The sequence below is a fragment of the Mirounga angustirostris genome, unplaced genomic scaffold, assembly GCF_029215605.1.
Source record: "Mirounga angustirostris isolate CCGP_5_RB_7025 unplaced genomic scaffold, mMirAng1.0.hap1 SCAF_10, whole genome shotgun sequence".
In the NCBI taxonomy this organism is placed as follows: Eukaryota; Metazoa; Chordata; class Mammalia; order Carnivora; family Phocidae; genus Mirounga; species Mirounga angustirostris.
The window spans coordinates 127308222-127334282 of NW_026991718.1; the positions used below are offsets into that span (position 1 = coordinate 127308222).

A 26061-nucleotide genomic window follows, 5' to 3' on the forward strand; every position below is an offset into this window, starting at 1 on the left:
CCACCACAAGACCCAGTCTGTCCCACTGAGAGCCTTCCCTGGGCTTTTGCTGCAACCACTGGAAGGGGAAACTTTTCCTGCTGAGATTGCTGAGCTGGTCTGATGTCAAGTCTCAACTCAGAGAAAAACAGGACCAGACTGACCAAGGTCTGGTGAATCATGTGAGCCCCTCAGTCCTGCCAAACCTTAAGTCACAACCACCCCTTCTCCACTTTTCAGTTACAGGAGTTAATCAAATTATTTTAGCTATTTTTACTTGAGCTATTATTTTCTGCCACTTATGAATTGAACTCTGATTCCCCCTCCTTTTGTGGTCCCCTTGGACAGTCACAAATCATCTAGTAGTGGGCAAACTTTAAGGAAAATTATGTTATGGGTCACATTTTTCAAAAAGCTTTATCTGTGACCACTCTAAAGAGTATTTTATCATCTCTGTCCCCCCTTTTTTGGGGGGCTAGTATTGCAGAAACTACCTAGCCCAGATTAGATATTGATTGTAATGTCTATGTTCACTACTGAATCTCAGTGCCTAGCACATGGGAGGTGCCTTATAATGTCTTGCGCAATGGATAAATGAACAAGATACTCATTTGTCTAAAATGTCCCTCCTCGGAGAGACCCTCCCTGACCCCCCTGCCAAAACTGCCCCACCCTGCTTTTCCAATGTGATACATTTTTGATTTTCTTTATAAATCACCATCTGAATGTACATGTGCATTTATTTATGTTTATTGTCTCTCTCCTGAGGAGGTCAACTCCACCAGGGTTTTGTTCACTGCTGTGTGCCCCGGTGTCCAGGTCAGAGCCCAGCACACACCAGGGGTCAGTAACATTTGCTGAGGGAATTCACTAACAGGGATCCACCGTCATCGCCATATCATCATGATCTCCTGCAGGAAGACCATTCCTCATCCAGCCGTGGGTCCCCTCCGAAAGTGTTTGGAGCAGATGGCAACATTAATTCACTGTGTCAGGTGGCGAAGCTCCCATTTTGAGCCCAAGGGAGGAGGAGGGGAGCTAGGAATGGGATAGGGGTGGGGCCTCACCCTCCAGGATCCTTAACCATCCCCCGCCCACCAGCCAACCCAGAAACACGAGGCAGCCGAGGTTAAGTAGACTCTTGCTGCTTTGTTATAAATATATTATGTACATCCAAAACATGACATTAAAATATTACTCCGTGTTACAGAAAAGATATTAAGGCTTTCTATTATTTACATTAAACAAGCAAGCACCTTTAAAAAAAAAAAAAAAACAAACCAAAACAGAAAAGCCCCATTCTTCCTTGTTGGACATCCCTCTAGCCAGAGGGGACTCTGTGTCCCCTTCCAGATGGCCAAGACCCGTTGCAGGGGCTGCACTCTGTGAAGACATCCTCTGATTAGAAATATCAGCTCTGGCTGGAATCCCATGGGCAGATGGGGAGGGGCGGGGGGGAAAGGGGGTCCAGGCTTGGGCAGGGGAATCCTGCCTCTTCTGGCCGGCTGCCCTCAGACCCTTGCTGCACCTGGCCATCCTTGGGTGAACAGGCTAGGCCAAAGGTGGTGCCTGGGGCTGTCCACCCACCCAGGCTTTCAGGGTCAGTTCGAAGGGCCATGGCAGGGCAATGCTCCAGGCACACATAGGTGCGCCTGGGGGGCTCGTAGACCACTGGGGGCAAACAAAGAGAGACAGAGAAGACGACTCAGTGGCCCCAACGCCAGCCACGCTGAAGTGCTGCCCAGTGAGGCGGTGGGGGGGGCGGGGCGCGGGCTGGGGGAGTGCAGGGAGTGAATGAGCTTTCCCTCTACCCAAGGAATGGCTAGCAGGGCGGGGCTCCTTTTTCTGCAGTCAGGCTTGGAGACAAGAGCAGCTCAGGTGGCTGGGGAGGGGCCAAGGAAAGAAAATGAAAAAAAGGAAATGAAAAATCAGTGGCTCAAGTATTCTGTGTCACGAGGGGTGGGCTGGGGGGTGCCCGGGCCCAGCCCAGGAGGCGTCCTCCCCACCTGGAGGGGCCAGCACGAGGAGGCTGGAATTTGGCAGATGGCTTCGGTTTGGGGGGCTGGGGAAGGTTGGCAATAAGGTGGCAGGCTCCGAGGAGTTATTTGATCTTCTGGGCCCATTTCATGTCGTCTGCCCGAGGCTTCTCGCCTGTCAGGCCCTGGATGAGGTCCTCTAGGCGTCGCCAGAAGCCTATCTTCTCTAGAGGGTAGTTGAGCCAGCCTGCAGTGGAAACAGAGCATGGGGGTTTGAATGGGAGAGCGGCAGTTGAGGAGACGGAAGAAACATGTTGGCTTTGCCTGGGGCAGGGGCACCGAGGAGTCAGTCTGGACAGGGCAGGGGACAAGGGCTGACCAAGGAATCTGGGGGTGGGCACCTCCCACCAATGGGCTTAGGGGCTGCTCACACATGCCTTCGTCCCCTCACTCATTCACTTTCTTACCCAGTGCTTATTATGTGCCAAGTACGGTGGCAGCATTTCTTATCACCGGGCTCCCCTGCCACCTCTTCCAGGGAGCCTTCCTTGACCACATCACCCTCCTTTGTTTTGTTACAGCTTTTATGATGACCTGTAACGGTTCTCATTAATTCACCCCCTTCCTGTTTTGTGTTGGTTTTTCTCTGCAACTCCCAACACAGCAGAAGCCCGTGTTTTTCCTCCACTGGTGATCCCCTGGCACATAGTAGATGCTCAATAAATACTGCTTACGATCTTACTTCCTCTCTTTTACAGCCTCCCACCCAAATCACGAGGTAGGTACTATCTGTGCCATTTTCCGGATGAGAAGACAGGCTTGGAGGGGAGTCTCCCAGTTAGTGGGTGGCCAAACCAGGATGGATCCTAGGCCTGGCTGAGCAGTTAACCTGATCTCAGCAGCCTAAATTCTAACCCGTCCACCTGTCCAAGAACATGACTTTCAGACATACAAAAACTATTTTTTGTGGTTCTCAGTTCTGCCTCCAGAAAGACAACACGCCCCGCCCCCTGTGAAAACCAGGAGCTGTAACTTATCCAGGAGCTATCACATGACAAGCCCTGGCCTCTGCCATAGTGCCATTCACAGCCTGGCCTGGGAAGGCCATATGTAAGGAGGGCGCTGCAGCCCCATTCCGGCGGGGGGTGGGGAAGGAGCTGATAGTTGAGCCGAAGCCGGCCTGACTTGCTGTCAGGATGCCGAGAGCACCTCAGTCCCACTGAAGTTTGATGCCAGGGGGCCCCAGCAAATCTGCTCCATTCACCTTTGGTACCGGCTCATGAACCCCCAATGGCATGTGGGTCTCCTTACTGTTCCTCAGCCACACCAGGCATGTTCCTGCCTCAGGGCCTTTGTACTTGCTATTCCCTTTGTCTGAACTGGTCTGTCCTGACTTGGCTGCAGGGGTCTCTCTCACGCTGGTTTCCGATTTCTCACCTCCTTCTCACCTCCTTCTATGAACAGCAACTCCTGCCTCCTCACTCCACGCGTCTCTGCCCTTTACCCTGCTCTGTCCCCCATAGCATTTCTCACATCTGGACTTGGTCATCTCCCCTCTACTCTGCCCCTAATGCCCTTTGCTCCAGCCATACTAACTACCTTGCAGTTCCTCAAACCAACCAGGCACGTGTGTCCTCCTTCAGGCACTTTGCACCTGCTGTTCCTGTGGCCTGGACTGCTCTTCCTCCAGATCTGCATCATTCTCTCCCTCAGTTCAAATGTCCCCTTCTCAGTGAGGCCTTCACCGACTGCCTTCTCTCAAGGGCAAAGTCCCGCAGTTCCTTCTCCTACCCTCTGCTTTGTTTTGCTCCACAGCAGTCAGCACGGTTAAATGTACTACTTCTGTACTGTCTGGCATGTCCCCTAGGAGAACAGGAATGCCACAAAGGCAGGGATCTGTGCCTGGTCCTTTGGTGCTCTGTCCTAAGCCCAGGAGAGTGCGTGGCACATGGTAGGTGCCCAACAAGTATGAGCTGGCTGGCTGGGTGGGATCACAGCTCCATGAGGTGGGAGGTGGGAGTGGGGAAGGTCGTCCTCCCCTCCCCGTACCTAGAATGCTTGGCACATAGTAGGTGGGTGTGTGTTGTAAGAGCATGCTCCTGTAGGGCGAGGATTCCAGGACCTCCTCCTGTGACCCCTGCCCTACCGATCCTAGGATGGAGCTACAGCTGGACGTGGGGACAGCCTATTCCATGCCACCCTGTAGCCGCACCTGTGGTGATACAGAAGTAGGTCTCGTGGGGAGAGACGTGGTGGATGCGGTGGTGTTTGCGTGGCAGGATGACATGCCAGTCCTGCAGGAGGGTGACCCAGCGTGGCAGCCCAAAGTACGTGTGTGACCACTTGTGGATTTGGTTGGTGAAGGTGCCGAAGATGATCAGGCAGAAGATGAAGCACTCCCAGGGGTACAGCTGCTCCAGGGCTTCTGCAAGGTGGGGACAGGGTGGTGCCCACAGGGCCACACAGTTGTCACCGGGCGGGGCCACCACCAGCCTGGCCCTCCCCACTTGCCCCTGGGCAGCTCCCAGGCCTCCTTCCACCCTCCCCCATGGTCTCAGGCAAGTTCACACTCCCCTCTGGGCCTCAGTCCTCTCTTCTGTTCAGTGGGCAAATAATGGAGTCAGCATAAGAAATTGTTACAGATCTGGGCTCTGGAGTCAGGCAGAGCTGGGTTCAGGTCCGTGCTCTGAGATTTCTTGGCTATATGAGTTTGGGTCAGTGCCTCTGCCTCTTTGAGTCTCAACTTCGTCATCAGTAAAATGGGAGTAAGTCTTTGTCCAGGTTCCCTAGAAGCAGAGCCTGAGACAAGGGTTCATGTGCTCATAATTTATATGAGGAGGAATGCAGCGGAGGGGGGGGGTGTCCTCTGTTCAGAAAAACACCTGAGGGGGTGAGGGAAGCAGGGGGAGAGCTAAGCAATGATGGGGTTGGGGGAGTCCTGTCGGCCTGATCCTGGGGGCAGCTCGGCTCCACAGAGTTGGTCCCACCCAGAGGTGAGAGGGCTGGTCTTCTGTAGGCTTTTCCTGTCACTTTAGGCTTAGGCTTTAGGCTTATCCCAAGGGGAGAGGTGGGACCTGCTCTGGCAGTTCTCCTAAGAGACAGTGGGGAGCTGTTAGCAGCCACCACTCACGGCAGCCGGGGGATGGGCGCAAGCCTCGGAAGAGGATACGGGCGGGCCCCGCAGCGCCCACCGCACCACAGCAACTCCTCACAGCTACCCACAGAGGGGGCGCTGCTCGAAGGATCCCTGAGGTGTCAAGTTGTTAGAACAAGACCCGGAACAGAGGAAGTACTTATCCCCCCGCCCGCCACTTCTGCCCACCTGACAGATAAGGTAACTGAGGCTCACAGAGGTGAGAATGACTTGCTTTTCTCCCCCAGACAGGCAGAGCAGAGATCAGAACTCAGAACTTCCTGAGTTCACAGCCTATATTCTTCTAACTGAGCCAGGGCAGCCAAGCCAGCAGCCCTCAGGGCCAGGCAGGTCATGTAGACGGGCAAGGTGGGCCAGGTGTAGGACAGCAATGGGTAGTGGGGACTGTCTAAAGATGGCGACCGCAGCTCAGCTCCCACCAGCGGGAACGAGGACCCAGGATGGCCAGAGCGGATCGTCCAAGAGAAGCTGGGAACACAGATTTTACGTCAAATATCCCAATTCTACAGGCCGGCACCCAAAAATCTTTTATAATGTTGTGAGGGAACTCTGTCCCCACAGGCCCCTGCAGCCCGCCGCCGGCCGGCACGCTCACCGGGGCTCTGGGTGTGGAACGTGTAGGCCATGTTCAGCAGAGGCAGCAATGTCAGCAGGCAGTTGTCCCCGTTGGTCTCGATGAAGTCGTGTCGGGTGATGGCTGTGGGGTCGATGTGATGCTCCCGGAAGGGTCGAATGAAAGCCTGGGGTGGGGGTGTGGGCGGGAGAAGGGATATACGGGACCAGTCAGCTTGTGGCGGCCAGCCTCTCTCCACCACCTCCTGTGCACACTGGACTCGGGCTTGCCTCCTGGCCTTTGGGATGCCAGAACATTCCACCATGCTACTGATAACGGAGCCCACCTGGCCTTCAGGGTCCTGGTCTAAACAGCTCTGGCAGAAGACAGTCGCAGTGACTTGGTGGGGACCTCGGGATGGTACTGCCCCACTTGGGGCCTCAGTCTCCCCATCAGCGGTGTGAGGGGAGTTGGAGACAATCTCCACCCCTCTTCCCCACTCTAATACAGCTGAGGACGCCCCTCACAGTGGCAGGCAGGCCCCTTCTATTTCTCCCCTGCGGCCATGCGCCTCCCAGTAACAGTCTCCCCCTCTTCCTCTTGTGTTGGTACGAGCTGTTCCGATGGGGCTGACCCCTCCATCCCTTAGGTGAAAGTGAGCACGTGACCCTGGCCCGGCCACTCAGAGCATCTCTCTGCCACAGTGTCTGACAGGGATGGAGTCATGAGAACACGGTATGACCGTCTGTCCTACTGGACCCGGCAACGCTTTACCTTGGTTCTACTCTTGAAATGTTCAGTTACGTGAATCAGTCCCTTTATTTGTTTAAGCCAGCTCGTACTGGACGCTGCGTCATAACCAAAGAAGTCTGATGGGAGGCAAAGTTCACTTAACACGAACAGTGAGACGCAGCAGGGCTGGCAAAGGAGAATAAGACGTGGCCCCCAAATTCATGGGATAGTCAGAAAGCGACGTGGCCCCCAAATTCAGGGGGTTCAAAGCTTTCTGACTATCCCATGCTTCATGCTTTTGCTTCCAGAAAATCCCAGGGGGGTTTCTAGTCTCTTCTGGTCCCGGAGGAGGGGCATGGGGTCAGGCTGGAATGATGGTTTCTGTCTTTCAAACAGGGAAACAGGAGGCTCAGAGAGGAAGGGGGCTCACTCAAGGTCAGACAGCCCAACCCCCGGCTGGATGGCAGGGCTGGGTCAATATACGCACCTTCCCCACGATGGGCAGCTCCACGGAGCCCCAGGTGTCAGCTCCCCAGTGCACCAGGCCAGACAAGAAGTCAGCAATGAGAGCACCTGCAACTGTGGACAAGAGGAGGGTGAGGTGGGGGTGGGGGACCCCCAGGGGGGCAGTCCTGCCCACCCTCCACCCCACAGTAGGGAGACCCTCGTTCATTCACTCGCCTGCTTGCTCACTCACTCATTATGGGGGGGTGGTGTCCCTTCTCTACTTGGGATGCTTTCCTCCCTGTGAATGGAGGCTTCGGGATAACACTCCTGTCCCTTTACTTGCTCTGTGCAGGGGATATGTGGGGACTCATCTGCCTGGTGAGTCTGGAGGAAATAAACTGGGCATGCGCAGGTCAACTCAACTTTCCCCTATTAGGAGCTGCCTGTGCCCTTCTCTGACCCTGATCCCTCCATGGAGGGAAGCCCGCTCTACTTCGGTGTTGCCAGTGACTAGATGGAAATGTCCTTCTGGGGTCTGGTGTCGGAAACACCTGAGGTGCGGACAGGAGCCTCCCCAACCTAGCTTTTGTCACAATAAATGCCACGATTTGGCCTCCGGAAGCCTTTTCCTTGACTTTGTTCTCCATGTGTTCGGAACTGGACCGGGGTTCCCTCAAAGACCCCAACACCATTCACTTACTTGAGGGTTCAGGATAATACAGAGGTTAAGAGCTGTTAGATCTGGACTTAAATCCTAGCTGTCTCTCACTAGCTGTGTGATGTTGGGCATGATACTAAGCTCTCTGTGCCCCAGTTTCCTCTAGATGGATGGACATGGTCATTATAAAAAACACAGCGGCTGCCATTTATTGAGCACTTTCAGGGCCTGACACAAGTGCTTTACATGCTTGATCTCAGTGGATTCTCAGTCTGGTCCAAGCTGGTACCATCCTCACGCTCCCCTTACAGAGGTGGATAACGGGAGGCCTGGAGAACAGAAGTGACTAGGCAGAGGCCACAAAGATGGCAAGTGGCACAGCTGGGCTCTTAACCTGCCTTGAGGTCCAAATTTATCACAGCAGGATGCACCACCACCCCTGCACAGGGGGGGAAACTGAGGCAGAGTGGCTCGCTACCTGTGCAAGGGAACACCCCAGTGCCGTCCCCCATCACTCTCCCTGCTCACTGACATCTCAGCCCTCCTGGCTCATTCCCTTTCCCCCTGCACACCCTCACACACCTCTGCATCTCTCTCTCTCTCTGCATTTGCTGCTCCCTCTGCCTGGAATATTCCTTCCCCAGGTGTAGCAGAGCATACTCCTTCACTTCCTCCAGGTCTTTGCTCAAACATCTGCTGGCGACACCTGATCTAAAATTATAACCACCCCCATCTTCCAGCATTTCCTGTCTCCTGTCTTTCTTTTTCTCCAAGCACCCTTCCTTGTGGACTTCACTCCTGTTTGCTCATGGTCTCAAGAACGTCAACTCCACAAAGGCAGGGGTTTTAGTCTTTTGTTTATGGCTTCATCCCAGTTCCTGGCACTTAGTAGGGGGTTCAGTAAATATTCCTGGAATTAATTAATGCAGACTACTAAAGTACAGTGCTTGGCACATAGCAAAAAGATCAGTTGTTGTTCTTCGGTCATTTTGTTTATCAAGCAACATTCGGTGAGGACCTACTGTGTGCCAGAGCCAGAGATGCAGCAGATACTAAGCTCACTGTCCCTGGGGCAGAGTGATGGGGGGGGGGCAAACTGTAAACCACGCAGGCCACGAATGCAGTTTCAAGTGGCGGTACGTGTAGTCTGTTGGATCACAGGACTTCAGGCAAACCCTTTCCCTCCTCCTCCCCACGCTGGTTCTCCCTGCGGAATCTTCTGAGGCCCAGCTGGGCCATTTAAGGGTCCTTTGAGTTTTGCTGGGGTCCTCAGCTCCTTGGTGATAGGGGACCAGGGCCTTGGGACACTGTGGAGGCTGCAGAAAAACCCCTAGATGCCATCCAGGCTGGGCAGTCCTGTTCCTCAGTGACACTGCTAGGAGGGTGGACCTGGGCTGGGGGGGTAGGCTGGAGAGCAAAAGCCAACAACGGCTGCTGCTGCTTCTTCTTCTTTTTTTTAAGATTTTATTTAGGGGCACCTGGTGGTCGCTTAACCACCCACTCAGGTGGTTAAGCGACTGCCTTCAACTCAGGTCCTAATCCCGGGATCTTGCTCCTTGCTCATCGAGGAGTCTGCTTCTCCCTCTCCATCTGCCCCCTATCCCCCATTTGTGCTCTCTCGTTCGCTCTCTCTCTCTCTCTCAAATAAATAAAATCTTTATTTATTTATTTTTTAAATTTCATCCATTTATTTGAAAGAGCAAGGTGTGGGAGTTATATTCCCCAATAATGCATTTTTTTTTAAAGATTTTATTTATTTATTTGACAGAGAGAGACACAGCGAGAGAGGGAACACAAGCAGGGGAGAGGGAGAGGGAGAAGCAGGCTTCCCGCGGAGCAGGGAGCCCGATGCGGGGCTCGATCCCAGGACCCTGGGATCATGACCTGAGCCGAAGGCAGACGCTTAACGACGGAGCCACCCAGGCGCCCACTAATAATGCATTTTTAACATCACTGACATAGGGCCTGGTACACAGGAAGCACTCCGTGATGTTAACCACTATTATAAATACTGTTTTTCTAATATTTTATTATTATTATTTATTATTATTCTTGTGATCTGTAAGGATTAAATGCTTAGGACGATTAAGGAGATAAGATGCGTAACTGGCTTAGGACTAGCCTTGGTACAGTTTAGGGATTAAGAGAGAGAAAACATTTAAGGTGCTGGTACAGGGCGTGGTACCTATAAGTGCTCAATAAATATTGAGTGAGAACAAATAAATAGCTGGCGACCTGGCCCAGAGTAGCAATGCAGGCGTATGTCCGCCTAGAGGCTTGTGCGTGAACGTTAAGCTCGACTCCTAGCAGCTGCACCTGGAAAGCACCCAGACATCCAGCGGCTAAATTGATAAATGCACCATGGTACATCCAGGCAATGGAATACTGCTCAGCAGTAAAAAGGATGTGCCATGAGAGAGATAAAGCAGGGAGATGTGACCAAGAGCACCTGCAGGTGGTTAAGCGTCTGACTCTTGATTTCGGCTCAGGTTGTCTCATGGGTCGTGAGACTGAGCCCTGTGTTGTCAGGCTCCACGCTCAGCGGGGAGTCTGCTTCTCTCCCTCTCCCCTCCCCACCTCCCCTTCTCAAGTAAATAAATAAATAAAAAGAAAAACTCCAGGGGCACCTGGGTGGCTCAGTGGGTGAAGCGTCTGCCTTCGGTTCAGGTCATGATCTCAGGGTCCTGGAATGGAGCCCGGTTTCCAGCTCCCTGCTCAGCGGGGAGTCTGCTTCTCCCTCTCCCTCTGCTCCTCCCCCTGCTTGTGCTCTCTCTCAAATAAATAAAAAAGTCTTAAAAAGAAAAGAAAAACACCAGACAAATTCCCATAGAGGGGCGTCCTATGATACCAGGGCTCCTCAAAACTATCAAGGGCACCAAAGAAGGAAAGTCTGAGAAACTGTCACAGCCAAGAGGAACGTAAAGGAACATGATAAATAAATGTGAGTGGGATCCTAGATGGGATCCTGGAACAGAAAAAGGACACGTTAGGTAGAAACTAAGGAAATCTGAATAAACTATGGACTTTAATTCATAATAACGCATCCACATTATATGGTATCTTGATTGTAACAAATATAGACACTAATGTAAAATATAAGATGTTAACAATAAGGGCGGCTGGGAGCAGACAGTGTATGGGAACTCTTCATACTACCTGCTCATTTTCTGTAAATCTAAAACTTTTAGTAAATAAAATCTATTTTCGAAAAACTGTATCGTCTTATTTCACGTCCATAGTGATGGGCCCCAACACATCCTGACTTTCCAGGGGAGAAAGGACCCTCGGAGGGTAAGGGCAGTCGGGGCTGCGGGTGAGTGGCCGGGGACCATCGCGAGGGCAGTTCACAATGATGCTGAGCCTTCATGTCCGGGTCTGAGAAATGGGGACTTTAATAGCACTACTTTCCTTAAGTACAGTAGGTTAATAAACTGGGCTAAGGCACGTGAAGTCAGTCCCTGGAACGTGGTAAGCGCTCCCAAGGTAGCTCCAGGGGTTACCCACCTCCCCAGGCCTCAGTCTTGTCATCTGTCAAATGACCAGCACCTGGCCTTTGCAGGCTGCCAAGCAGGGAGGGATGTGTGCTGTGGGCAGATGTCAGGAATTATTTTTGGAGAGGAGCACCCCTCTCCCTGGGCTCTGTGAGCCCCAGGCCTCTGCAAGCGGCTGTTTCTAGAACAGTGACTCCAGGAGTCATTGGCCTGCTGCCTGAGGAGGCTGTAATGGGGGGCAGGGGTGGCCAAGGCGAACACACAGGGCGTCTTCGTCCCAGTGCAGGTAGCGGCGGCTAGAGCTGGCTCATCCTGGGGGCAGCTTGGGCCTGGTCAGCACCCCAAGTGCAGGACATTGGAATAGGGTACAGGATGGTGAATAACTCACTCGGGGCCACCCTGGCCCACTGGGTGGGGCCTTCATCTGGCCACAGGTCACCCAGCTGTGCCTTCTTAGCCCCCTCCCATTTCAAGGCCTGGCGTGGAGACTGTGAGAGCAGCTAAGACTGATGAGATCATGCCTGGGGGGCTCAGCCGGCTGAGTGCCTGCCTCCGGCTCAGGTCATGATCCCAGGGTCCTGGGATGAAGCCCTGCATCGGGCTCCTTGCTCAGCAAGGAGCCTGCTTCTCCCTCCACCTGCCGCTCCCCTGCTTGTGCTCATATGCTCTCTCTCTCTGACAAATAAATAAAATCTTAAAAAAAAAAAAAAAAAAAAGAAGAGGGGCGCCCGGGTGGCTCAGTCGTTAAGCGTCTGCCTTCGGCTCAGGTCACGATCCCAGGGTCCTGGGATCGAGCCCCGCATCGGGCTCCCTGCTCGGCGGGAAGCCTGCTTCTCCCTCTCCCACTCCCCCTGCTTCTGTTCCCTCTCTCACGCTCCCTCTCTGTCAAATAAATAAATAAAATCTAAAAAAAAAAAGAAGAAGAAGCAATCAGCTGAAGGCAGGCTGCTCCGCAGGGGCTGGGCCAAATCCTGGCTTTTTTTTTTTTTTTACCATCTTTCAGATTGACTCCTCACCTGACCTGAGGCCAGGTGACCTCTGACTTCACCACCAGTCTTTGCATTCATTGTGCTCCCTTGCCTGGAACACCCCCTCCTCTACCAGGCCTCCAGAAACTTCTACTCACTCCTCAAGGGCCAACTCACAAGCGCCCAAGCTCTTCCTCCACTTTCCCCAGGCACAGCCAATAGCTCAAGGCTCCCAGGGACATTCATTTGTTCACACTTTCACTGATGACAACACTGTCCTTGTCAAGGTCACTGATGGCCTCCACGTGGCCAAATCCAGTGGTCCCCTTGCTGTCCCATCCCGCTGGTCTGCTCCGCGGCCACTCCTAGTTGACCCCCAAGTCTTCTGGAGACACATTCTCCTTCTGCCCTCTGCAACCCCTCCCGCCCCCTCAGCTGGCTCTTCCTCCTCCCCCCACAGTCTGGAGGCACGGGGGCCTTGGGCCTCTTCTCCGCCTGCACTCAGCCCCTGGGGGCACTCTGCCAGCATCTGAGCTTCAAATACCTCTTCTACTGAGAGGACTCCCAGATTTCTATCTCCGGCTGCCTTCCCGGACTCCACACTTGGATTTGCAATTTCCTGCTTGGCACCTCGCCCTGGCTCTCAGGCAGGCAGCTCAAGCATCTCCCCCCAGCCGCCTCTTCCCACCCCTGTTAATGGCCACCTTGTCCCTTCCATGAAAGCCTGAGAGTTGCCACCGACAGGCCCTCTCTCACCTCCACAGCCGAGCTGACAGGACACGCTGGCCGCTCGCCTCATACAGCTCACCACAAATCTGACCATTTTTCACCGCCTCTACTGCCCTACCCAGTCTGGGCCACCATGCTCGCCTCCTCTCCAGTCCTCCCTGCCCCCATCCACCCTCCTTGTAGCTCACCAATGGCCCCTCGTGGCCTGTAGAACAAAACCGCGAGTCCAGACCACGGCCCTCCAGTCTACACCCTCTCCTCCCACCTCTGAGCTGCCACCAACTACTTTTCCTCAGATCAACCTTCTCCAGCCACACTGGCTTCCCATCTGTTCCTTGGGCACACACCAGCCTCTGGGCCTTTGTACCTGCTGTTCCCTGCCGCCACTCCCCCAGATACCTGCCTGGCCTCTTCCCTCGCCTCCTTCAGGTCTCCCTGCAAATACTTTTCTAGAAGGGCCTTCCCTGCCCGTTCTCTTATCTTGGTTTTGCTTCCCAGCATTGCATCGTTGGTCCATGTTTATTAACTGGGCACCTTTTCATGCTTCCGCCTCCCCTGGTTTCCAGGGCCTGTCAGAGGTGCCGGGACCTCTGGGGAGACAGTGCTGGGCTAGAGGCAGACCCTGCACACTGGCACGATGCCTGGCCTCCTGCGTGTTAACACACAAATCAGGGTGGCCATTTAAATCGATTAGGGACTTTGCAAGCACCACTCTCAGGAGATTGTCTGCTCTTATCAGCCCAGAGGCAAAGGTGTGGGATGGGGGAGCTGGTGTCACACGCTGTGACTGGACAGCCCGAGCTCCTGAGCCAGGGATGGGAAGTTCTGACCCCAACCAGGGAAGGGAGGTGGCGACAGCACCTGCCCAAGGCCCCACAGCCACGAGGCAGGAGAGCTGGGCCGGGGCCTGCTCGTCACTACCCCAAGATGGGGCACCAGGGCTCACGCTGGCCACATCCCTGCCCTTGAATGTAGTGCCCGGAGGCCGAGAGGCTGCAGGTGAGGTCTCTCTCACCCCTGGGCAAAGGGGGCATGTGTGGCTCCTGAGGTGGGGCCCAGGCTCCCCAGCACCGGAGGGGTTAACTCCTTGTCCTCCAGCTGGCCCAGCCCCAGCACAGGCCCACCCCACCGCAGACCCAGATGGCTCAATTAGCCAGCCTGAGCACTATTGGCTTAGGTGACCAGAGTGCTTTTAATGAGATTGTGGGAGCTGAACACTTGGGGAGAGCCAGGAGGGCGGACCAAGGGCACAGATGCCCCCTCCGCCTGGGAGCCCGGGGCAGGGGAGGGGATGAGTGCCTGAGCCTGAGGGCAGAGGGGAGGCCGGTGCGCGGACAGGAGGGAAACGAGTCACCCCAGGACCTGGGAGTGGAGATGGTGAACGAAGAACTATGTTGTGCTTCTGGCTCGAGGTGTGACGCTGGCCTGCCCTTCTCTAAGCCTCGGTTTGCTCATCTGCAAAATGATGACAAGTGTAGTATCCGACTCCCCGGCTGTGGACGGGGGAGGCCTGACCAATGGGAAACACGAGTAGGTACTGTAAGCTGCAGTTTGCTCATTCATTCGTTCCCTGATTCGATAAATATTTATCAAGTACCTACTGTGTGCCAGGCCTCATGCTTGGGGCTGGGCCGCAGCAGTGAACACACAAGAATGTCTGCTCGCAGGGACCTGAGATTTGAGTGGAGGCAGACAGATACTGAGCAAATAAATATATTGTGTAACAGTATGCTGAAGTGATGGTGTATGGCAGGGCTGCTATTTTTGAGGGGTAATCAGGGAGAGCCTCCCTGAGGAGGTGACCTCTGTGTAGAGACCCAGATGAGGAAGTGAATCAGGTAGGTGTCTGTGGGAAGAGAGTTCCAGGCACAGGAACAGCATGTGCAAAGGCCCTGAGATATGAGTGTGTCCAACAGTGCATGGCGGAGACACAATGAGGAGGCCCGTGTGGAGGGAGCATGCTGTCCCAGAGAAGAGTGGAGGGAGATGGTGTCTGAGGAGGAACTGAGGAGTCGGTGTCTTATTCTACGTATACAGAGAATGGGGCTGTAGCATGACCTCACCGAGGATCTAACGTGATCCTTCTGGCTACCAGCGAAGAACGGACAGTGGGGGCAAAGGGGAAGGTTGGGAACCAGGGAAGAGGCTCCTACAAAAGTCTGGGCAGGAGAGGCCAGTGGCCAGACCAGAGTGAGAATGGTGGAGGTGGAGAGTAAGGTTTGGATTCTGGGGCTTCTCCCTCTCCCTGCCTCCCACTCGTGCTCTCTCTCACTCTCTCTCTCTCTCAAATAAACAAATAAAATCATTAAAAAAAAAAAAAAAAAAGTAGAGCCAAGGGCATTTGCTGAGGGCTGGATATGGAACGGAAGACAAAGAGAGGAACTGAGGATGATGCCCAGGGTTTTGGCCCAAGTAAGAGGAGGAACGGAGGTGTCACTGAGACAGAGGTGGGGTTCCCACAGCACGTCCTTGATTCGCATGTGCACACAGCCACACACACACGTGGGCACGCACAGCCACACACCGTGACCCACGTGTGCAAGTTGCCATCGGCGTGGCGCAGACACTGGGTAGGTCCCTGACGCCTGGGGAACCCGAGGGAGGCAGAGAGCGGGGCCCCAGGCACTCACCGACACCCAGCATGACGAGGGGAGTGTGCTCCCAGTGGGCCAGCAGCAGGAGGTGGACCAAGTTGTGGGTGATGAGGCTGAGGCACAGGACCACGCAGCACCACTCCTGGAAGCGCTTGCCTGCAGGGACAGGAGGCCAGAGGTGAGCGCGGGGCGGGTGGTGAAGGCCGCAGGGCTGGGACTAAAGCCAGGCAGGGCCGGACCTGTACAAGCTCCTCCATGTGTTCACAGAGTCTAACGTGCTCGGCACAGGTGGAACACAGGGGCTGCCATGAAGAAAAGGCCCCAGCCTACCCATTTCACAGATGACGTCACTGAAGCCCGGAGAAGGGGAAGAGTCGGCCCAAGGCACCGGCCCAGGAAGCTGGCCTTGCACAGGCCAATTCTTTGGCAGATAGGACCAGAACTTGTCTCCTGGGCCCTTGTGGGCTCTTTGGAGAAGCTCCAGGGAACTTTAATGAGCCTTTTTTTGTTTTTTTTAAAGATTTTATTTATTTATTTGAGAGAGAGAATGAGAGACAGAGAGCACATGAGAGGGGAGAGGGTCAGAGGGAGCAGCAGACCCCCCGCTGAGCAGGGAGCCCGATGTGGGACTCGATCCCGGGACTCCAGGATCATGACCTGAGCCGAAGGCAGTCGCTTAACCAACTGAGCCCCCCAGGCGCCCGTAATGAGCCTTTTTTTAACTGACCTCATGGCATCACTTGTCCCCTTGTGTACGTAATTATTTGGAGGTGAAGGCTACCAACACCTTTTAACCCTAGAGGATCAGATCCTGTCCAACATCCATCAAGCAAGGCTCCAGTGAGTCAGGGATTTAGGAGAAATGGGCCTTGGTTACCATTTCTAGGGCTCCTGCCAGGAGCAGGGGGTCTGGGAGCACGACACAGGAGATGAGGGACCAGGCAGGTGACGTGGAGTAAGGTGGGCTGTGTGGGGACTGTGGGATGTGGCACCCATGCCCCTTGTGAGGAGGGTCACTAACATGAGGACTCCTGCCAGGTGGGAGGGCGGGCCCAGGGTGCCCGAGCTTCTTAATTCCCAAGAGAAGCCAGAAATCAAGACACGGGTGTGAAATCTTTTTAAATCTCCTGCCACATATTTTTAAAAGCCATGTGAGCTCAGACAAGCTGATTCACTCACTGCAGCTCCGTCTGAGGTATCTTTTGGGGGGGGTCTCAACACTGGAAACAACGGAAGTGTCCAGCGCCTGGGGGATCAGCCAAATTAATTTGGTCCATGGCATCCTTGCAGCCAGAAAAAAAATGCCTGGGCGGCTGTTTACACGTAGACATGGAGGTGTCCAGGACATACCGGTGAGTGCAAAAAAGCAAAGGGCTAAGCAGCAGCCATTTATGTAAGAAAAGAAAAAGCTACCTGGTCAAGACTGGCTTTCACTTAACCCCCTTGGAATTTAGTATTTGTGAATGTACTCCTCTACCAAAAATCCTTTGTAATTTGTAAATTAAAATTTAAAAATATAAAAGGAAAGGAAAACATTGCGTGGGTGGTGCAGATTGCGCCACAGGAACCCAGGGGATACTGTTTTCCCAGGCAGCTGGTCCCAAGGGCATGGAAGACCCTTAATGGTAATAATTTTCTTATCATTAGTGTTTAACATCTACTGAGCTGTTGCTATGTGCCAGGTGCCTACTGAGGTGATGCCAATTTGCAGATCAGAGATCAGAGGGTCAGAGTGGTCCCAAGGAAGTAACCTAAGGCTGCACAGCTAGTAAGCTACAGACTAGGATCCTCTGGCCGGGCAGGTCCTTGTGAGTGATGAACACTTGAAGGGGACATGGCAGAGAGAGAGGAGTCCTCCTGTGTCTGTCCTCTCTTAGTGCTTGCTATTCCCTTCACTCGCCTCTGACCTGGAGTGACTCTGGCAATGCCCTTGCAGACCTCCACCTCCAGGAGGCCATCCATGATGCTCCCTCTGACTCTTGGACTCTCCCTGGCATAGGGCTGCCCCTATGACATCCATCTTCCCCGACCCAAATGTGAACTCAGGAAGCCCAGGACCATGGCCGGCTTGCTCACCAGGGCCCTGGCACACAGCTGGTACTCAATAAATGCCCGTGGAATGAATAAATTCGTAAAGAGGATCTTAGAGGACAACTGCCAGGCTTTGTCTGTGGGGGCACCTCACCAGAGCACCTTCGAAGGAAGTATCAGGCATTGCACTGCTCCTGCTAGGGAAATAGGCCCAGAGAGAGAGAGAGAGAGAGAGAGAGAGAGAGAGAGAGAGAAGGGTCTTGGCCAGGACCTACAACAGCACGCTGAGCCCTGGGCCAGAATCAGAACAGCTGCCCTCCCTTTGCCCGTAAAAAGACCAAGGGTCAGAGGGGGAAAGGGCCGCGCCCAGGGTTGCATCCCCTCGGCCCCCTCTTTTACAGATGAGGACACTGCGCCAGCAAGGGCGAGGACCCCGACAACAGCCCCACAGCTGCAGATGTGGGCCTAGAACCTCTCGCATCCCACTTCTTAGTGGCTGTTTCCCTTGGGCCATGGGACCCTGTTGCTCCAGCAGCCCCTGCCTGGGGTCACTGTAATCCAGCCCAGCATGGCCTTCCCCTTTCTGGTTCCTGTTTGTGGCCCAGGCCTGGACGTAGAAGCAGAAGTCGGCAGGGGGCAGGTGGAAGGGGTAAGGAAAAGGTAATGCTTCAACGCCAGCCTGCCGGCCTGGCACACTAACATGATGGAGTAACAGTAACAGCAGCCGACGCACACTGAGGCCTAGCACAGCTGGGGTGCCAGGTGCAGCCCACATTAGAGATGCCACAGACCAGCTCCCTCCAGCACATTTTGCTCTCGGCTTAAAAAAAAAAAAAAAGCTACATTAAAAAAAAAAAAATCACCTACAATTCCTAATTTCCTGCTTCCCTTGAGAACACAAGGCTCTGGGCGCCCCAGGCCTGAGCAGCAGTGGCTGCCTGTCCCCATCAGATGGGGCAAGAGCTCCTGGTTCAGCCCAGTCTCCTCCCTTTCCTGTGGCCTCCTATTGGGTGGCTTCCTTTGGGGGCAGCAATCACCAGCATTTTGAGCTGGTCCCTCATTCAAGTCTCAATGCTTCCAGGGATGAGCTACGTGATCTCACTTCCCAGGTGAGGAAACTGAGGCTCAGTGAGTAGAAATGAAGAGCTGGGTTTGGGTCCTGGGCTTGTCAATGGGACACGTTAGCCTGGATGCTGGGAGCTGTCCTGGTTCTAAAGAGCGCCCAGGTCTTTCGGCTTGCCTTGGAGAATGACCCTGAAATCGGAATAGTTTCCCATCTAAACGCCATCTATCTTTGGCCTCTGGAATCTGGATCCTTCCCAGACCAAGTGCTTCAACTTTGATCCATAAAGAATACATCTATAATACTAAGTGGCCCTCACTGAGCACCTACTATATTCCAGTTACGGTGCCAGGGATGAGCTCAGCCAGCCCTTGCCATACACTGTGGGCTGGGGACCATTTGCCCTTTCCTTCAGAGGGAGAAACGAGGCCTGAGAGATGAAATGACTGGTCCAAAGTCACAGCATGGACAGTCAGCCTGGCCGGGCCTGCGAGGTCAGGTGGTCTAAGTAGTGTCACTATACAGATGGGCAGACTGAGGTCCAGGGGGGAGAGAAGGGCTTTGCTTAGGACATGAGCGCTCAGGCCATCTCTGGCAGAGTGCTGGGCCTTGTTTTCCTGAGCCAGCCCCTGGCCTGGCCAAGGTCCATGGTCTGGCCTCTGAGTTATGGCAGCGAATGCCTGTTGGCCTGGGGAGGAGATTGGGCTTGTGTGTGGTGGTTACGGAGGGCTGGGAGGAGCAGGGGAGGCCAGGCGTCAGGCCTCAGTCATCTTTGCTTTCCTGAGGGCAGGCCACGGCAGCCAAGGGCTTGGCATCAGGCCCGACTCTTCTTGTTTCAGTCAGACAGGCCCTGAATAACCTGCACTTTTGATGGCCCTTGGCGTCGGGGAGGTGGGGGGACAGGAGGCCGAGAAAAGGCAGGAGCCAGAGAGAGACAGAGGAAGTGAGAGAGGCAAACAGATGAGAGAACAGGAAGTAGAGACACAGAGAAATGAGAAATGGAGAGACAGGAAGAGAGGAAAAACAGAGACATGGAGAGATGATAAGGAGACAGAGAAAAAAAGACAAAGGGCGTGGCAAGAGAGGAGAGACAAAGAAATGGAAAAAGAACAAGACTGAGGGAGACAGAGAGAAAACTCAGCCCAGAGTGGCAGGGACCAGGCCTGGCCTGGAAAGGGGCCCCAGGTCTCTGGGTTCAGTGAGACCCATTCTGGGGGACCGAATCCTTGCCCCGACCCCAAGCTAAGAGATCCTTGTATCCCCCAGGGCCAGAGGTACCTGTAGTTAGCCAGGGTGGTTTGAACAGCTGACTCCAATGACCCCTGAGGGTCCCCTCCCGGAGCCCGGGGCACCTGACATGTGGCACACAGCCAGGTTTCAGCGGATACCTGCTGGGAAGCCGTGGGAAGCCTTACCTCTGGGCTTGCCCACGAGGCCTGCCAAGCCCACCAGGTCCTCCACAAATCCTGGCACGGGGCAGGCTGCTGCTGTGAACCCTGAACCCAGAGGGCAGCGGGCTAGGGGACCCTCCATGACTCCCAGGATCCGCAGGACCAGGCCCCAACTTCCTGGCCAGACACTAGGGGCCCACAGGAAAGGGCCGAGGCTGCCCCACTCCTTGGCCCTTGCTGTTCCCACCACCCAGTGCTGCCCCGATCAGACTACTCACAGCTCCCTGCGGACACTAGGCCCACTCGCTCTGTCACCGGCCCTGCACGCATGCTGCCCCACTGACCTGGAACACTGGGCTCCTCCTGCACACCCACTCTGGGCTGGCTCCCTTCCACAGTGAAGATTAAGAACACGGAATCTAGAACATTCCCCTCCTTCCACCAGTGTTCTGGTTCTGGCCCTGCTGCTAACTGTGTGATTGTGGGCAAGTCCCTACTCTTTGCTAAGCCTCAGGAAATGTCTTCAAGATGGACAGGGGGACCATGAAGTGCCAGGCAAATCAAACACAAGCAGTCCCTGGCCTTGCTGACTCTGCCCTCTGGGAGGGGCGGATGCAGGCTTGATCCTAAACAGGACAAGCATTAGGAAGAACACATGTAGGGGCTGGGCTATGAAGAGGCTACAGGAGGTGGTGGTGGTGGGGGGGAAGCCTCAGTTTCCTGCCCTGAAAAATGCAGTTGGTACTGAGGGGACACCTCAGACAGTTGTAGTGAGGATGAAATGAGATCATGTGAAGAAAATGTCCAGCACAAGCAGTGCTAAATAAATGTCAACTATGTTAACTGCCTTATTATTGCTGCCAACTGTCAGGGTGCCAATCCACCTCTGGCCCCAACAATATCAAGAATTCAGTCCTGGAACCCAGAAGCTTCTCCTACTCTCTCCTTGCTCATTTTTCTCCAGTCCATGGGACTCCTTGGTGTTCCACAAACGTTCCGGGCATGCTCCCACCTCAGGGCCTTTGCATTTGCTGGGTCCTTGGTCTGGACCAATCCTTCCTCAATTATCTTCAGGCCTCCCTCCCTTCATGTCTCTGTTCAAATATTACTCACACAGTGAAGCCTTAACTGCCCCCTCCCTAAAATGTTACTACCCCTAACAACATTTCACTTCCCCCTTTTCTGCTATGTATTTGCTCCATAATGCTTGCCACCACTGGGCAAGGGAGCTACTTTCCTTATTTACTGAGCTTAGTAAAATACCAGCTCTATTTTTCCTGTCTTATTCACTGCTTTGCCCTCAGGGCCTAGAATGGAGACTGGGACAAAGATGCTCCACATGTATTGAGCCTGGTGCCTCATTTTATAAGTCAGGTCCAGAGAAGGTCGAAGTACTTCTACAAGGCCACACAGGAAAGGAACAGAGACAGAGGGAGGGAGACCTACGAAATTTGGAGAAACCAGTCTGTCCAGTCTCCTGCTTCTCCACTCCTCACTCCTCATCACCTTGCCTCCTCACAGCTCCAAGTCAAGAGGAGATAAAGCCTTTACTGAAGGTTTGGGGCATCTGGAGGCTGTCTGCAGCCTCAGATCCCTGCATGGCTGTTCTTCAGAGGGTGAAGGGCATTTGGGGAAATCAGAACCAGACAAAGATGCAATCATGGGGAAATGGAGAAATGGCAGTCTCTTGGGGGAGCTCAGAATGCCTGAGTATGATTTGGTTGAAAGTGGACAGGGTTTACCCAGGTGGGCAGAGCTGGACACCAAAGGAAGAGGCCTTTGAATCCTTACCCTCGAGTTTCCGGTGGTGAGTCTGAGGACAAGAGAGGTCAAACACCTTACTCCAAGACTCCCAGGAAACACCAGACTAATGGGGCAAGCTGTATGCCAAGCACTGCATCAAAGTGGATGATCTCATTTCCTCTTCCCCCAAACACTAAGGAACAGGTAAACTTTATGTCCATTTTAGAGGTGAGGAAACTGAGGCTCAGAGAGGGAAAGTGGCTTGGCCCAGGTCACACAGCAAGAAGCAGTGGGGATGCCAAGCCCAGCCTATCCCAGGAAGTGCAGGAGGTTTTAGGTCCATAGGCTAGGTGCTTTGGGAACAAGCTAAAGAAACCATGGCATCATGCAGAAGGTACCCAAGTCATTAAAAAAAAAAAAAAAAAAAAAATCACACCCAGAGCATGGAATTGCAAGTCCAGAAAGGGCCTCTGGTGACCTAGGACTCAACAAGAAAGCAAATGGCCCAAGGTCACACAGCCAGTGATGGCAGAGATGGTAATGCAAACCCGGGCCAGTCAGAGTAGAGAGCCAAAGGTGGTAGTGGACCCATGCCCACCCCAGGCAAGGGCTGTGCATGGCAGCTGTCCCCTGGCAAAAGGAAAGATGTCAGAATGTTTGACAAACAAAGCTTGGTGTGATGGTGACATCCAGGCGGAGAGGCCTCCTGCAGCTCCCAGTCACCTGACTCTGGAGTTCTCCATGGCACTTCCTTAACCCCTGGGGACAGAAGGCCCAGGCAATGAGATTCCTTGGGTTCTACTGGAAGTCAGAGAAGAGTGGGAGAGCCGGTGCTTGCTGGAGCATAAATAGTAGGCACAGCAGGAAGGAGCCAGAGACCACTATCTGAGGGCAGAACAGGGGGTAAGGGTCTCTAAACCGTGGTCTGGTTTGGAGAATGGAGGGGGCTGATATACATGCAATGGGAAAGGGGCAAGGGCTGGACTTGGGGTTTGCATACGGGAGAAGCTTAAACTGGAAGATTTACAGTGCCCTCACCACTCGGGATACTGGAATAGAGGGATAGAGTAAGAGCTGAGGCTCCTCTTTGCTGGGGGAGTGGGTGGTCTGTGGCCACTGAAGCTGTAACTAGAATGGGGCTTGGGGGTAGGGCGGCGCCTGGGGCACTAGGTAGCTGGGGGGTCCCTGAGTTGCGGTTCCTAGAGCAGGGAGGCTGACGTGCCCAGATTTTGGGGGTGGGGTCACTGTTTGCTGCCCAGGGCCCTGGCTGGGGCACAGATGGGGCCCTCGGCTGTGAATTCCGGATCTGGGGAACCTGGGATGGGATGGGACTTTTAAGAGGCCGGGGGGGGGGGGGGGGATGAGAGAAGGCGGGGGCGGGGGAGTGGCAGTGCATGCAGCTGACGGGTTGCCTGGGATAGGGGTCCCTAAGTCTAGGGGCGCTCTTTGCAGCGGCGCATGCTTTGAGGCTAGGATCCGGATCTGGGGGTGCGATGGGGGCTCTCTATGTGGCCCGGGGAGCTGATATGGCAGTTCCTTGATATAGGGATTGTCTGTGCATCTAGAAAGCCCCATGGCTGGAGCTCTGGCTTGAGCTTGGAAGGGGCCCTGGGGTGGGGTCCCCGGACTTGGGGGCGCTATTTGCAAGTTTAGAAGCCGAGGCTGGAGTTCTGCATCAGGGCCTGAGGCTGAGGTTCCGATCTGGGGAACCCAGGGTCGCTGTCCGCAGCCCGGCTGCAGGCCCAGAGGGGGGGCCCGGAGATCTTACCTGGAGAGTAGAGCGAGGCCAGTTCGCGGGCCCCGGCGTGCTGCGCGCCCCAGCGCCGGCAATACGCCGCCTCATCCTCGTCGAGTTCCGGCTGCTGACCCGGCCCATCCTCGGCGCCCGCCATGGCCACTCACCCGGCCCGCCCGGTGCGCTCCGCTGGCGGCGGCAGGGCCGCGGAATCGCGGCGAGATCACGCCGCCCAATGACTGCTCAGCGCCCGGCGCGGCGGAGGCGCGGACGGGGACCTCGCCCGGCCGCGCGTCACAGCCAATCGGGGACCGCGCCAGGGCCGCGATGGCCAATCAGCGGCCGTCGAGCCAGCCAACCGCGGCGCCGGGGGGCAGGAACGCCCCTGGTCGCAGCTGGGCACGGAAGGGTGGGGCGGCGGCGCGTCCCTCCCCGCAGCGATCCGCCCCCGACCCGGGCCCGGCGTCGACCCCACAGGAACGGCCGGCGCGGCGCCGCCCACGTCGCGCTCGGTTTACCGGCCTGTGCAATGGGCCGAGGTCGTGCGCCGCCGGACCCAGAAACAGGCGTTTCTTCAGCACGCACTGTCAAGCGCCTCCTGTGTGCACGGAGCGCGAGTGGAGGGCGCCGGGCCGGGGCCGGGGAGCCAGCGCTTGGTGGACACTTCGAACAGTGCTCCCAGGCTGGGGCTCCCTCTGCCTGGGCTAGCTTCTCGAGCCCTACCGCGTGCAGAGGTTACGAGGACCGTGCGTCCGCCTACTGTGTGCCAGCTGGTGTTGAGCGCCCGCGAGCCTGAGCCCCAGGACCTCCTGTTCCCCAGAGGGAGAGGACAGTAAACTGATGAGAATGACCTTAAGCGTCACTGTAAGATTTGGTGAGCGCTTAGTATCCGTTAGACGCCGGGCCAAGAGCGAGTCAACAGCCTTTCGTTCACTTCTAATAACCAGTGATGTTGCCTCCTCAGAGTCCCCTCCTGACTTCCCTGCTCAGAGTTGCTCCCTCCTCCAGTCACTGTGACATCATCATGTTTTGTCTTCACAGCGCTTGTCATGGGCAATGAACTTGCAGTTCATGTGTCACCCAGCAGAAAACCAGTTCCTGAGGACCGGGACTTGCTTTGTTCACAGCTGAATCCCCATGTCTGGATCAGCATAGGGCACCTGGTAGAAACTCAGTAAACGCTTGCTGAGTGAGTTAAGGCTCAGCCCAATGCTTTCATTCAAATCCTTTGCGCATTTAATAATTAGATTGTTTGTCTTTTATTGTTGAATTGTAAGAGTTCTTTATGTGTTCTGGACACTGGACTCTTATCAGATACATGATTTGCAAATATTGTTTCTCATTTTTTTGTGTTTTCACTTTTTGCATAATGTCCTTTGATGCACAAAAATGTTTTTACTTTTAAAAAAATGTTTTTACTTTTGATGAAGTCCAGTTTTTGTGTTTTTTACTTTCTTTGTGCCTGAGGTGTCATATTTCCTTATTCTTTCTTCTTCTTCTTCTTTTTTTTTTTTACAACTTCATGGTATTCCATTGTGTGTCACAGTGTTGGGGGATGGAGCCCCTGCCAGCTTGCCCAGAGTCAAGATCATGTTGATCTGGATTGCTCCATTCATTTATTCATCAGATCTTTACTGAGAATTGCTGTGGGCCAGATTCTGTGTGAAATGCTGATGGTACAACAGCAAAAAGATAATCTAATTTCAGGTAAGGACCGATGATGTGGAGAAGTGAAGCAGGCTGCAGAGATGGGTGGAGAATGACAGGGAGTGCTTCATCAGATGGGGAGCGGAGGTGTCAGGAAGGCCTCTCTGAGGCGATGGCAATTGAGCAGGGACCTGAAGGAAGTGAGGATACCCAGAGAAGATGTGCAGAGGCCCTGAGGCAGGAGCATACTTGGTGTGCTCAAGGGACAGCAAGGAGGCTTATGTAGCTGGAGCAGAGGGTGAGAGGGAAAAAGGGGGAAGGTGGGATCAGAGAGGTATGAAGGAGTCAGATCATTATGCACCATTTAGGCCAAATAAATGTTGAATTAATGCGTGAATGAAAGAGGCAAACAGAGCTATGGGAATGCATAGGTAATGGCTACCTACCTCAGGGTAAGAAATCAGGGACAGCTTCCTGGAGGAGGGGATACCTGAGCTGACATCTGAAGTAAAGTAAGAACTGGCTGGGAAAAGGGAGTCAGGTGAGGTATGAGGGTCTTCCAGACACAGGGAATAGCATGTACACAGACCCAGGCGTGAGAGATTGTTTTACTCACTGAAGTGAAGAAAAAAACAATCAGCCAGGCTGGAGTATAGCATGAGAGGAGAGTTGTAGAGAAGAGGAAGATCCATGGGGGCTTGGGCATGCTTGGTGCCCTACACAGGAATCTTGACCTTTCCAAGGGCAGCACCAGGGTGCCCCGCAGAGTTGAAGATCCAATTTGTGCTTTGAGAAGCTACCTCTAGCTGCTGAGAGGAGGTGGATTAGAATGGGGTGAACCTAGAGGGAAGGGAGATGAGTAAGAAGGGTCCACAGGGATGATGGGTGAGGGGGCTGGAGGTCAAGGGAGGCTGCGATGGGGGCTCGTGCCAGCGGACTTCTTTCTCCCACCTCTTTATGCATCCTCTTCATCCATCTGAGTGTGCTTACCCTGGGTGAACGTTTTCAGCGTCTGCCCCGAGCCGGCCCCGTGCTGTGGGCTGAGGGACCTGTGGGGAATAGTCTCATTCCTGAGAGATGTTCCTTAGTGACACACAGGGCCCTGTGTTGAGGAGAATGTTTGAGATCCTGCCTCAGGCATATTTACGTAGGCTCCGCACAACACAAATT

General features: G+C 54.4%; 1 protein-coding gene across 2 annotated transcripts; it reads right to left on the minus strand.

The window, feature by feature from the left end:
- Nucleotides 1–1108: 1108 nt before the first annotated feature.
- On the minus strand, nucleotides 1109–23500 carry PEDS1 (plasmanylethanolamine desaturase 1). Of its 2 annotated transcripts, XM_045885952.3 has the most exons (6): nucleotides 23278–23499; nucleotides 15318–15437; nucleotides 6882–6973; nucleotides 5705–5849; nucleotides 4168–4380; nucleotides 1109–2202 (listed from the first exon to the last, which is right to left on the minus strand). In XM_045885952.3, exons 1-6 carry the CDS (start codon nucleotides 23399–23401, stop codon nucleotides 2081–2083), a joined length of 816 nt encoding a protein of 271 aa, XP_045741908.1. In that variant the 5' UTR covers nucleotides 23402–23499; the 3' UTR covers nucleotides 1109–2080. The 2 variants fall into 2 exon arrangements, with proteins under 2 accessions (XP_045741908.1, XP_064429408.1); XM_064573338.1 differs by lacking the exon at nucleotides 15318–15437 and having other exon boundaries at nucleotides 23278–23500.
- Between the last annotated feature and the right edge of the window lie 2561 nt (nucleotides 23501–26061).